General features: G+C 38.7%; 1 protein-coding gene across 1 annotated transcript in view; it reads left to right on the top strand.

The window, feature by feature from the left end:
* Nucleotides 1-13,746, top strand: part of LOC134351113 (WW domain-binding protein 1-like) — a 43,356-nt gene that overhangs the window by 17,543 nt on the left and 12,067 nt on the right. Inside the window, exon 2 of the mRNA XM_063057202.1 lies at nt 11,589-11,691. Coding sequence (XP_062913272.1) covers nt 11,589-11,691 — 103 coding nt within the window. The remainder of the gene's footprint in view (nt 1-11,588; nt 11,692-13,746) is intronic.

Genomic DNA, 13,746 nt, shown 5'->3' with positions numbered 1-13,746 from the left:
ATTATAACATATAATTACAACAGTGCAAAGCAATACCATAATTTGATAAGAACAGACCATGGCACAGTAAAAGTCTCAAAGTCTCTTGAAGGTCCCATCATCTCACGCAGACGGTGAACCTCCAGCGCCGCCAACTTGCCGATGAAGCATCCGACCACAGTCCAACTCTGAGTCCGTCCGAAAACTCCGAGCCTCCGACCACCTCTTCAGCACTAAGCACCATCTCTGCCGAGCATTTCGACCCCGGCAACAGGCGATACGCAAAGCCGAGGATTTGGGGCCTACGTCTCTGGAGATTCTCGATCGCACAGTAGCAGCGGCAGCGAAGCAGGCATTTCAGAAGTTACTCCAGATGTTCCTCTGCGCTTCTCACGGCTGTCCCCATCAAATCCAGATTGTGCACAGCCCCCTAGTTAACACATAATCGATATTCACTCGGAATGGCCGCACGTGCTGCGTCGCGCCGCCACCTTCTCCTCCCTCCTCATGGTATATGGTGTACTGTCTAATATTTGGTGGTACTGATTTGTAACGGGAACAAATCACGCAGCATCCACACAAACAGAGTTCGGGTAAGCTTGTGCCCAATCTTACACTTTTGGCAGAGCCAGAGATCATATTCCCTAGTCTTGCGTAGCGACAGAACCTGAGGGTTACACATGTAAATGTGTGTGAGAATTTAAATTGATCCTTGACGCCGGACTTTGGCAATAATCAAACCAATATTTTATAAATATGTACCACAATCTCATCCTCTGGCTAATGAAGGCACATTTTTCCCCATACACCCAATGTTGGTAGAAGAAATTGGTTGAACACAAATCACGACAGGTTGACTGATGTACAGGGAAATTGTTACCAGCAAATGTTAGGAGTTTAGAGATGTCTTTCTGCATCAAATGAACATGTAGGCACAGCAAGCAACTGGAAATGTAAATAGCTCTGGCCTTTTGCTATAAATTGCAGTATAAGTGAGACATTCATATTTCCAAGTTTTCAAAGCTCTGCTGAGAACACATTTGGAACACCTATACAGTTTTAATCAACATACCTCAGTAAAGATATAATTAGAGAGGTTTGCTAGATTGAATCACAGAATGCAAATTTATCCTAAGATATGAAAAAGACGAATGGGCCTATGTTATTTCTTACTAAGCACCAAGATTTTGTGGTTTCAAATAAATAGGGTAATTATGGGTTATGGTCAGAGGAACTGGACTGGTAGGTGGTGGGCTAAATGGCTGTAGCCTGCAACTAGTGGGCTTCAGTATCTACTGCAGTGATGCCTGGCTTTGTGAACTTCATTTCTGAATGCAGTTCTAGCAGGACTAGTCGATGTTTCGGGACTGCTGAAGGGTCTTGGCCTGAAATGGTGACGGTACTTTTTCCCCTAGATGTTGCCTGGCCTGCTGAGTTCCTCCAGCAGCTTGTGTGTGTCACAGGTAGATACGGCCATAAATAAAGCTTTTGGCACCTTAGTCTTCATAAATCAATGTATTGAATAGAGGAGATGCGATGTTGGTGAGACCTTAATTGGTGTACTGTGTATAGTTTTGGTCACCTACCTGCAGGAAAGATGTAAATAAGATTGAAAGAGTGTGGAGAAAATTTACAAGGATGTTGCTAGGACTTGAGAACCCAATTACAGGAAAAAGTTGAGTAAGTTAGGACTTCATGCCCTAGAAGGTTTAGGGGAGATTTAATAAGAGGTATAGAGATTGAGGGGTATAGATAGGGTAAATGCAAACAGGCTTTTTCCATTGGGATTTGATGAGACTAGAACTAGAGATCATGGGAATATGAAGGGGGACTAATTTATTCAGAGTGTAGAACAAGCTTCCAGCACGAGTGATGGCTGTGGGGTCGATTTCAACATTCCAGAAATTTTGCCTAGGTAACAAGGATGTTAAGGGTTTGGAGGTCTATGGTCTGGAGGTAAGTCAATCTGGCTAGGCAGATTAATGGTTCAGCACAAACTAACTAGGCTAAACGGCTTGTTTCTGTCCTGTAGTGATCTATAACTCTTAACTTCTAAGGGGTCAAACAACAGGAATTCTGCAGATGCTGGAAATTCAAGCGACACACATCAAAGTTGCTGGTGAACACAGCAGGCCAGGCAGCATCTGTAGGAAGAGGTGCAGTCGATGTTTCAGGCCGAGACCCTTCGTCAGGACCCTTTGTCTCGGCCTGAAACGTCAACTGCACCTCTTCCTACGGATGCTGCCTGGCCTGCTGCGTTCACCAGCAACTTTGATGTGTGTTTCTAAGGGGTCAGTTGGGTTTTATATATAGCTCAGTGGGTAGTGTTTGGTGAACTTGTGGAAGTAACTTAATCATGGTTCTGACGCCAAGTGAACATCAGCAGACCGGAGAGATAAAATTACTCTGCTCTAATCTCACCGATGCTTACTTGAATTCAGTTTCTTATATTCCGACATTGAATATGACATATGTGCAGGGAGTATGAGGTCAAGGTTTTCAGTTGATTTGCTGAATTAGGTGAACACAATTGTCTTTCTTTCTTTTTAAATCTTTTTATTGAGTAAGTATACAAAAAAGGTAAGCCATATAAACATTAATACAATGTTAAAGTATAATAAAATTCCAAAAGATAACAATACCAAAAAGAAAATACTACAAACAATGTAATTTAAGCATAAGAAACCAAGATAACATAATAGTATACTAGATTTTATATATATCAATGGAAAAAAAGAAAAAAAAACCCCAAAAAAAAACCCCACCGTGCAACTAACTAAAAGCAAAGCAAAGCAATGGGCTAACTTGAAACCAAACAGAGTTAAACTTAAAATCACGTCCTCAATCCCGACCTCCATTAAAACAGTGAAAAAAAAAACAAGAAGGGTAAATATTACATTAAATGAAAATATCGAATAAAAGGTCCCCAAATCTGTTCAAATTTAAATGAAGAATCATAAAGGTTACTTCTAATTTTCTCCAGATTCAAACATAAAATCGTCTGAGAAAACCAAAAAAAGGTAGTTGGAGCATTAAGCTCTTTCCAATGTTGTAAAATACATCTTTTCGCCATTAAAGTAAGAAATGCAATCATTCTACGGGCTGAAGGGGAAAGATTACTAGAAATTTTAGGTAGTCCAAAGATAGCAGTAATAGGATGAGGAGAGATATCTATATTTAATACCTTAGAAATAATATTGAAAATATCTCTCCAAAAAGTTTCCAAAGTAGGGCAAGACCAAAACATATGAGTTAAAGAGGCTATCTGCCCCGAACATCTATCACAGAAAGGATTAATATGCGAATAAAAACGCGCTAACTTATCTTTGGACATATGTGCTCTATGAACCACTTTAAATTGAATTAGGGAATGTTTAGCACAAATAGAGGAAGTATTAACTAATTGTAAAATCTGCCCCCAATCATCCACAGAAATGGTAAGCCCCAATTCCTGTTCCCAATCTACCCTAATCTTATCAAATGGAGCTTTCCTAAGTTTCATAATAATATTATAAATCATAGCCGATGCACCTTTCTGACATGGGTTAAGGTTAATTATCGAATCTAAAATATATATAGGAGGAAGCATTGGAAAGGAAGAAAGTATAGTACTTAGGAAATTTCTAACTTGTAAATATCTAAAAAAAATGTATTCTTGATAAGTTATATTTATTAGATAATTGTTCAAAAGACATAAGGGAACCATCTAAAAATAAATCCAAAAACCGTAAAATACCCTTAGTCTTCCAAGTTTGAAAAGCGCGATCCGTAAAAGAGGGAGGAAAAAATATGTTACCTAAAATAGGAATCGCTAACCCGAATTGATTAAGATCAAAAAATTTTCTGAATTGAAACCAAATACGCAAAGCATATTTAACGATCGGGTTAGAGACCTGCTTAAGGCGTTTCGAATCAAAAGGAAGAGATGAACCTAAAATAGAACCAAGTGTATAACCCTGAACAGATTGTAATTCCAATGCTACCCATTTAGGAATAGATAGTATGTCCCGGTCAAGTAACCAAAATTTCATATGTCGAATATTAATAGCCCAATAATAAAATCTAAAGTTAGGTAATGCTAAACCTCCATCTCTCTTAGCTTTCTGTAAATGTATTTTACCCAGTCTCGGATTCTTATTCTGCCAAATAAATGAAGAAATTTTAGAGTCGACTTTATCAAAAAAAGATTTAGGAACGAAGATTGGTAATGCCTGAAACACATATAAAAATTTTGGCAAAAAAAACATCTTAACTGCATTAATACGACCAATCAAAGTTAAATATAAGGGAAACCATTTAGATGAAAGTTGAGTAATATGGTCTATTAATGGTAAAAAGTTAGTCTTAAATAAATCTTTATGTTTACAAGTAATTTTAATCCCAAGATATGAAAGGTAATTATTAATCAATTTAAATGGAAATTTATAATATAAGGGAAGATGTTTATTAATCGGAAAAAGTTCACTCTTACTAAGATTTAATTTATAACCTGAGAAAAGACCAAATTGTGCTAATAACTCTAAAACAGCAGGAATAGATCTCTCAGGATTAGAAATATATAAAAGTAAATCATCAGCATAGAGTGATAATTTATGGGACTTTAATCCCCGAGTTATCCCAGTAATATTTGAAGATTGTCGAATAGCAATTGCAAGAGGTTCTAATGCAATATCAAATAATAGGGGACTAAGAGGACAGCCTTGTCGAGTACCACGAAAGAGAGGAAAAAAAGGTGAGTTTAAAGAGTTAGTACGAACCGAGGCTACAGGGGAGTGATATAACAGTTTAATCCAGGATATAAATTTCAAACTAAAATTAAACATTTCAAGCACCTTAAATAAATAAGGCCATTCTACTCTATCAAAAGCTTTCTCGGCATCTAAAGAAATAACACACTCAGGAACATTTTGTGAGGGAGTATAAACGATATTTAACAATGTACGAATATTATAAAAAGAGTAACGACCTTTAATAAAACCCGTTTGGTCTTCCGAAATAATAGAAGGAAGTACTTTTTCTAGTCTATTTGCTAATAACTTAGAAAAAACTTTAGAATCAACATTTAATAAAGATATTGGTCTATAAGATGCACATTGAGCAGGGTCTTTATCCTTCTTTAGTATTAAAGAAATTGATGCTCTATTAAAAGATTCCGGAAGTTTACCAAGTTTCAAAGAAGCCTCAAAAACCTTATAGAGCCAAGGAATCAATAAAGAAGCAAAACATTTATAAAATTCAACGGTAAACCCATCAGGGCCAGGAGCTTTCCCCAGATTCATAGAAAAAATAACATTCTTAATCTCATCCATTGTAATGGAAGTATCTAATAAAGAAGACATATCCTGTGAAATCTGAGGGAAGTCTAACTTATCTAAAAAATCATTCATATATTTAGAATCTCGAGGAGACTCTGATTGATATAAAGAAGAATAAAAATCACAAAAGGTTTGATTAATCCCCACATGATCCAATATCAATCGATCATTTTGGTTATAAATCTGATTGATTTGAGATTTAACATAATTAGATTTCAATTGATTAGCCAGCAGCTTGCCAATTTTATCACTGTGAACATAAAAATCACTTCTTGTTTTCTTTAATTGGTTTACAGTCGAGGACGAGAGTAGTAAACTGTGTTCCATTTGAAGTTCAGTTCTTTGTTTGTATAGCTCCTCAGAAGGAGCCATAACATATTTCTTATCAATTTCTTTAATCTTGTCCACAATTGCCATCTCCTCCTGCTTCTGTTTCTTCCTCAAAGCAACGGAATACGAAATAATCTGACCCCGAATATAGGCTTTAAAAGTGTCCCAAAGAGTGTTAACCGAAATATCTTCTGTATGGTTAATTGTAAAAAAAAGCTCAATCTGTTCATTCATAAAATTAACAAAGTCCGAGTCCTGAAGCAACAGCGAATTAAAACGCCATTGTCTATTGTTTGGTATATTGGCCATAATTTTAATAGAAAGCTTAAGTGGAGCATGATCCGAAATGGTTATAGAATCATAATCACATTTAATCACTGAAGGAATGAGACGAGAATCAATAAAAAAATAATCAATTCTTGAATAGGAATGATGAACATGTGAAAAAAAGGAAAAATCTTTTTCCTGAGGATGCAGAAAACGCCAAATGTCCGTCGACCCAGAATCAGAAAGGAAAAAATTAATCAAATTTGCAGATTTATTAGGTAAAGTCCGTAAAGGAGCCGAACGGTCCAAAGCTGGAGATAAACAGGTATTAAGATCTCCGCCCCAAATCAATGAAAACTCGTTCAAATTCAGAAACTGATCAAACAATGATTTATAAAATTCCGGACAATCCATATTAGGAGCATAAACATTAACCAAAACTACTTTTTTATTAAATAGTAAACCACTAACCAATAAAAATCTACCATTCGGATCAGAGATAATATCCTGTTGTATAAAAGTAACTGAAGAATCTATAAAAATAGAGACGCCTCGAATCTTAGCATTGGAGTTCGAATGAAATTGTTGTCCCTTCCAGAATTTGAAAAAACGTAGTCTGTCCCCCCTCCGTACATGGGTCTCTTGTAAAAATAAAATCTGTGCTTTAAGTCTCCGGAACACTTTAAAAACTTTTCTTCTTTTAATAGGATGATTAAGACCATTAGTATTCCAGGAGACAAAATTAATAATAAACTCCATAAATCCTAAAGTCAACCCACAACAAGGAGGATTGACAATAGGCGCGACCCACAAACCCGGAGAGGAAACAGAACATACAAAAGATACCGGGGAAAAGGACGCAACCAGTACTTCAATAATGTATATAGCCCAAAGAAAAACAAACTAAAACGTGAAGCCCCTCCCACCACCCCCCACCCCAAGACCCCAAGGCAAAATCTAAAGCAGACCCGCCAGAAAGAAGCAAGCGCTAAAACTACCCCCATGACTTCCGGTATACGCTCCCTAAAAAAAAGGTATAAATATGAAAAGGATCAGCTAATTGTAAAACAGTAAAAAAATAAGTAAAAAAAAGTTTAGCTCAATTAGAATACACACAGAACAGAACAAAAGCCGGAAAATATATATTAAAAAAAACCACAATAAACCTCAAACTCATGAATAGACACAGCAACAAAAAAAAATAGGATTATTAACATAAAGTGATTATAAAAAGCAAAACAGAATAAAATTTAAAAAAAAACTACAAAATTTAAGGCCGCACAGGAAATACGTAAGATGACAAAAGGGAAGTAACCACCCAGAATCCCCTGGGAAAAGAAAGAAATGACGCAGTTAAAAAGAAAGTTTAGCAGCCATATTAAGAAATCAAAAGTAAATTTTCTGCCCAAATAGGGCACAGAAAAGTTAAAACCAACCAATTCACAGCCTCCGATCAACGGAGAAAATTAAAAAAAAGGCAATTAAGATGTTGAAGATGAAAGTTGATCCAGATAACTCTGGGCATCCGATGGAGAATCAAAAAAAAAGGGCTCCATCTAACATGCGAATCCTTAGACGTGCAGGGTACAGCAGCGCTGGTCTTAAATCCATCTTATAGAATTCCGACATCACGGATCTGTAACGGACCCGTTGGTCCCAGATTGGTTTACTGAAATCTTCCACGAATCGGAACTTAAGATCCGAAAAATCAATGAAACCTTTAGATCGAGCGAATCGAAACAGTCTCTCCTTGTCTTGAAAGTAATGAAAACGTAAGATAACATGCCTAGGTCTATCTGACCTAGACGAGTATGATGGGATTCTGTGAACACGATCCAGTAGCGGTGGTTGGTCAGGAAATACAGTAGGGAATGCATCTTTTAAAAGTTGAGAGAAATATTTCATGGGGTTGTTAGCTTCTACGGCTTCCCTCACGCCAATCATTCGTAAATTCTGCCGTCGCATTCTAGATTCCAAGTCAGAGTTTTTAAAAGTCAAAAAGTCAAGTTTCTTCTTCATTACATTAATTGTTTCTTCGATTTTCCCCATCTTAAGCTCACTTTGTTGCGCGAATTTTTGAAGATCAGATATAGCCGACTGATGTTCCGCAATACATGTTTGCATCTTATCAATTAAATCGGCAATTTTCTGGAAATTAGTTGAGATTTCCGTATGAATCAGGTCTTTAACAAAGCCTGCAATTTCCGTACGAATCATCTCCCTAACAGAGGTTGAAATTTCCCTCTGAATTAACTCCGATATCGCTTTCAGAGTCACCGGTGATTCAGTCGGAGGGAGATCCGTAGCTTTCGGTTTGACCGGAGGTTTACCATCCTTGCCGTTTTTCCCGTTCTTAGACATAGCAGATCTAAGTATCATCCAATTGTCAGAGAATTCAGTTTAATTCAAAGTATTGTAAAAATTGATGCCTTAATGGTTAATTAAAGTATAGCTGACCATAGAGAAAAAAAAACTCAGAGGTAATGGAGCGAGTCAAGAACGCGACTTCACTCCATGAGCGCTACCGGAAGTCCCCCACAATTGTCAACGAAACACCACAACACCAGTGCTGCTTTTGGGTGGAATTATAGTTAAAGACAGGATGAATTTCCTTTCACTTTGGCTATTGAATCCATAGATCAAGAAATGGAAGGCTAATTCTTCTTTCATCCCTCTTCCTCATTCTCAGCTCTCCCTTAGCTTGCTGCCCTCATTTTATCATTCTCTGGTTACTTTTTGATTTGGTCTGCTCTTGCCTCCTTCCTCACTTGAAAATTCACTAAGAGAGCTCCTTCTTTTAAGGTCCTCTAGTGAATTTTCATTGTCTCCCAACTATATTAAACAGCTAATCATTGCACAAGTTGACCAGGTAAATGGCTCATTCTGCATGTGTACTTTTCATCTCTTTGAAATATGCCATCATTCTCTGTTCCCTCAAAATAAGATTTTTTTCCTGAATACTCTCAAAGTGGGATCTCTATGCTGTAGGTAGGATTTAAGTTTATTCAGGGGGTTTTGCTTAATCAGTCCTCAGTTGCTAAACAATCATTTCATTAAAAAAATATGGAAGTGCTTTTGTTTTCTTGAGTTTCTGTGTTCGATTTTGCATTCTAAAGTTACTGCACAAGTCCTAAATTTGCATGAAATTTTTGCAAAGTAGCCTTGAGGCATTAGTAACTATTTTGAAGACAAACGCAATAATTTTATAAATGTTATTAAATTTGTACTAGCCTAGTCTGTGATAATAAAAAGGAGTTAATTACAGTTAGGATACATTGGGACCAGTACATTGCAACCCACTTAAGTGGCTGTCTCAGTTAGCTGAAGTTTCATAGAAATGGAAAGAATAAAAAGAGAAAATATCATTTAACTGAGGAAGAATTTGTGTATTTAACTGAAATACAGAACAAATTAGGACACTACCAATACCTCTACAGTACCATAAAACTATATTGGTTCCTAATAATTATCAATGAAGGAATTCATTCGTTGTTTTCTTTTGACTGGCTATAAATGAACAGAATCAGCACGGATAGCCAGTGCAGATAATGGACTGTGTTGTATCCTCCAAATCTTCATTGCCATTGTAACGTTCAAGATAATTACGATTACCTTCAAATTCTTTACAATGTTGAAGTAGTGAAATCATTTCATTTTCACTCCCAGCTGTTTCTGGCATCTGCAAGCCTGAATGCTTGAAACCTACGATGAGGAAAACAATTCTGAATTGTCTTGCTGCTTACTTCTTGGCAACTATCAGTAACAAATATCACTACTTTTTGAATACGAACACCCACAACTAACACTATGTAAAAACTGATTGCTCTAAGCACAGTGTAGTCTGTAATGGCCTTGTAAGTGCTCGCAACTGATGCTAGTCACACTGTTAGGCAACAGTCTCCTGGCCCAATTAAGTGGCATGGTGTTCTAAATAAGCAAAGGGAATTCCAGCTACTTTCTCAATTTGGCTTTTGTTCTTTAAGAGTTGTACCCAAATAAATGTATGCCCTGATTAACCATGGCCCAATTAACTGGAATCCACTATATTTAGATATGTGCACTTCAAACTAGTAACAGTTGAGATTCTATTTCTGAGTGCACCTAATCAAAATGAGTGGTTTTTATTTGAGGTGGCAACTTTAAATAATGGGAGAACAGTGTCAAAATGGTGGGAACTGTTGTCAAAGTCCACTCGTTAGTACTTGGTGTGGGATTATTTATTTATTAAGATACAGCGCAGAGTAGACCCTTCTGGCCCTTTGAGTCATGCTGCCCAGCAATCCCCCTGTTTAATCTGAACCTAATCACTGACCAATTTTCAGTGACCAATTAACCTACCAATCGGTACATCTTTGGACTGTGGGAGGAAGCCAGAACACCCGGAGGAAACCCAGTGGTCATGGGGAGAATGTACTAACTCCTTATAGGCAGTGGTGGGAATTGAAACCGGGTTACCTGTACTGTAAAGCGTTGTGCTAACCACTACACTACCATGCCGCCCCATATTGGGGGTGGGGGGGTCACCAGTTTAATTCTATGTAATTGAGGGGAGTGGAGTGGTTCTGCTGGGTTAAGATGATTTCAAATGAAGGCAGTGAACCTGAGTGGTGAGGGATAGCACTTGGGTGTTAGAGGTAACTATCCTATGACAGAATGAGATTCGTTAAGCACCATGGTCAGGGGAGCTACTGAGAAATGAAGAAGGTTGACTTGTAATGGGTATGCTTGGTGAGAATATCTTTGAGAGAAGATAGGGTAGTCGTCCTGACGAAGGGTCTAGGCCTGAAACGTCGACTACGCCTCTTCCTATAGATGCTGCTTGGCCTGCTGCGTTCACCAGCAACTTTGATGTGTGTTGCTAGGGTAGTTTAAGTTGCTGTTAGAAAGGACAGCAGAGTGACTGCATGCTGAGGGAAACACATTCTTTTAACTTAAGCAGATAAAACACCCAGATTGGGAATGTGCTGAAATAGATCCTTCCAGAAGGATTAGATAAATAAATAAAATTAAATAAAGGAAGAAGATGGTGCCAGCGACGTTGTTCAGACAGCTCACGAACTGAACATTCCCTGACTGTTTCAATGACTCTGGTTTAATGTTTTGTAATTTTTCTTCTTTTTTGCTGATTGCCCGTTGGGTGTTTGTTTTTTCTTTGAGCTGGTTCCTTGGTGTTTCTTTGTTTCATGGTTGTCTTTGGGAAGACAAATCTCAGGGTTGTATACTGTATATGTGCCTTGATAATAAATGTACTTTGAACTGCATCATCAGAAAAGTGGAGGACAGTGTGGGAGGGGAGGGTTACATTGATCTCAGGGTAGGGTAAAAGATTGGCACAACGTTGTGGGCCAAAGGGCCTGTACTTTGCTGTAGAGGTACCATTATTTCCTTTTTGATTCAAATGATTCTTTCCCACTGACAGTTCACATCATTCCACTGGGGTATAGTTGTGATGACCATTTGAATCTTCCTCACTGCAGTATAAAATTTACCTTTTTTGTTTCCTTAATTTACTTTTAGATATTTAAACTGGACTTTTTTTTAGGTGTTTGAGTGTTTTGGATATATTTTAAAAGATCTCTTCCCAAGGTGGAACTAGGTAGATGCCCTTTGTCTTCAGTATTTTTACACAACGTTGTTTTTGTTTTCCTCTCACTGGGTCACTGTGTATTGTGGACTGTTTTTATTCTTGTTTTTTAGGCCAAAGAGCTCTGCTTCGGAGTGAACAATGAGCCTTACTGGTGTGAAACGGGATACTGCTGTGGGGAGACTGAATGTTGCACCTACTATTACGAACTGTGGTGTAAGTTTCTGAAGGGGCCACAGGATCCTATTTTAACCTTGCCCACTTAATATTTCTTAAAAGTCTTGGATGCAAAGTTAATGAAGATTAAAGAGTTTAAACCCCATTTACAGGGCAAGGTAAATAATCCTTTAGTAACTGGTGGTTGCACAGGTTATTGAGTTATTGCTATGCCTGTGCATAGTGTTGGTCAAAACTGAAAATCAAGTTCAAGTTTATTGTCGTTCAGCCATATGCATGTATCCCGCCAAATGAAAGAACATTCCTCCAGGCCATGGCGCATAGCATGTAACAGTATAACACTTGGTGCTCCAGACATGGTTAGGTCTGGGAGGTGACAGTGAGTTCAATTGTCTCACTATCTGGGGGAAGAAGCTGCTTCCCATTCTAACAGGTCTTGTCTAATGTTGTGGTGCCCCATGCCTGATGGGAGGCGTCCTTAACCACTGAGGGCCCTGCGTAAGCAGCGCTTCTGATCAGTATCTTTGGTGAAAGAGAGGCTCCGATGATGCTCATCAGTTCTCGCAATCCCATGTAGGGTCTTGTGGTCAGAATGTGACACTCTAAATGGTCAATTCTCTAACTCCACGGATTCATTGATCTGTCTTGTTATGTTTTCATTGTGTTATATCCTTCTCATGTACGTATCATGAAATGATGTTTAAACTAGACTTGAAGAGGTACAAAGATGGGAGGGATGCAAAGAATCCTCATGCAGGATTCCCTTTAAAGTTAATTTACAGGTTGAGTCGGTGGTGATGAAGGCAAATGCGAAGTTTGCATTCACTTAGAGAGGAATAGAATATAAAAGCAAGGATGTAATATTGAGGCTTTATAAGGCATTGGTGAGGCCTTGCTTGGAGCATTGTGAATGATTTTGGGCCTCTTCTCTAAGAAAAGAGATTGGAGAGGATTCAGAGGAGGTTAACAAGAATGATTCCAGGAATGAAAGGGTTACTATATGAAGACCGATTGATGGCTCTGGGCCAGTACTCACTGGAATTCAGAAGAATGAGGGGGGGGGGTTTTACTGAAACTTGTTGGAGGCCTTGATGGAGAACTTTCTATAGAGAAGATTTTGGGCAGGTGGGGCTCATCAGCCTTGGACAGCAGCCCGCCTGGGAGAAAGAAAACTCTGATTTTAAACCTCCTCTGCCTTGCGGCCATACTCACCCATGTGAAAGGTTTCAGGAGTAAACCCTGAGAAAGAAATCTGGAGCCAGGGTCCCTAAGGCAGTTTGATGTTCTTTACAACTGCACTCTGGCAACCTCTACGATGACACTGATGCCAAGCTGTATTGGCGCCTGCCCTTCCCTTGGACGACATCAGTGACATGGAGAGGGGGAGCAGCCTGGTTCTTCAAATCTTCCCACCCAGGCTTGCACCCTGGAGAGGACACAGTTCACCAGAGGCGCAAACCCATGATCCCCTGCGATCGATGGCAACCTACTGTACTCTATGGTGGGGGAATCTAGGACCAGAGGGCACAGCCTCAGAATAGAGGGATGTCCATTTAGAATGGAGATGAGGAAAAGTTTCTTTAGCCAGAGAGTGGTGAATTCGTGGAATTCATTGCCACATTTCAGCTGTGGGGGCCAAGTCATTGAGGATATTTGAGGCAGAGGCATGAAGTGTTACGGGGAGAAGGCCAGGAAATTGGGCTGAGAGGGAAATGGATCAGCCATGATGAAGTGGCGGAGCAGACTTGCTGGGCCAAATGGCCTAATTCTGCTCTTATGGTTTTATGGGTATGAAGTTCTATGTTCCAGGTCCAGGTGAATGGGACGAAGTAGAATAACAGATTGGTACCCACTAGATGGGCTGAAGGTAGTAGTTGAATGGAAGTGCCATGTTGTGGATGAAGTGGAGAGGCTGAGCATAATAGTAATAGGCATAAAGGAAAATGGAGGGCAAAGTGGGTGAGAAAGGCTTGATTGACTTTATATGTAGATTAGTGGGCTGAACAACCTGTACTTTTATGTGATGTAATGGTCTTTGTCATGGCACTGTTGTCTTTTATCTGGATTGAATTATGGTTGTACTGAGGGAGCCCT

The sequence above is a fragment of the Mobula hypostoma genome, chromosome 8 (genome assembly GCF_963921235.1).
Source record: "Mobula hypostoma chromosome 8, sMobHyp1.1, whole genome shotgun sequence".
In the NCBI taxonomy this organism is placed as follows: domain Eukaryota; kingdom Metazoa; phylum Chordata; class Chondrichthyes; order Myliobatiformes; family Myliobatidae; genus Mobula; species Mobula hypostoma.
Note: the sequence above shows the minus strand (reverse complement) of the source record. Positions and strands in the feature narration are given on the sequence as shown.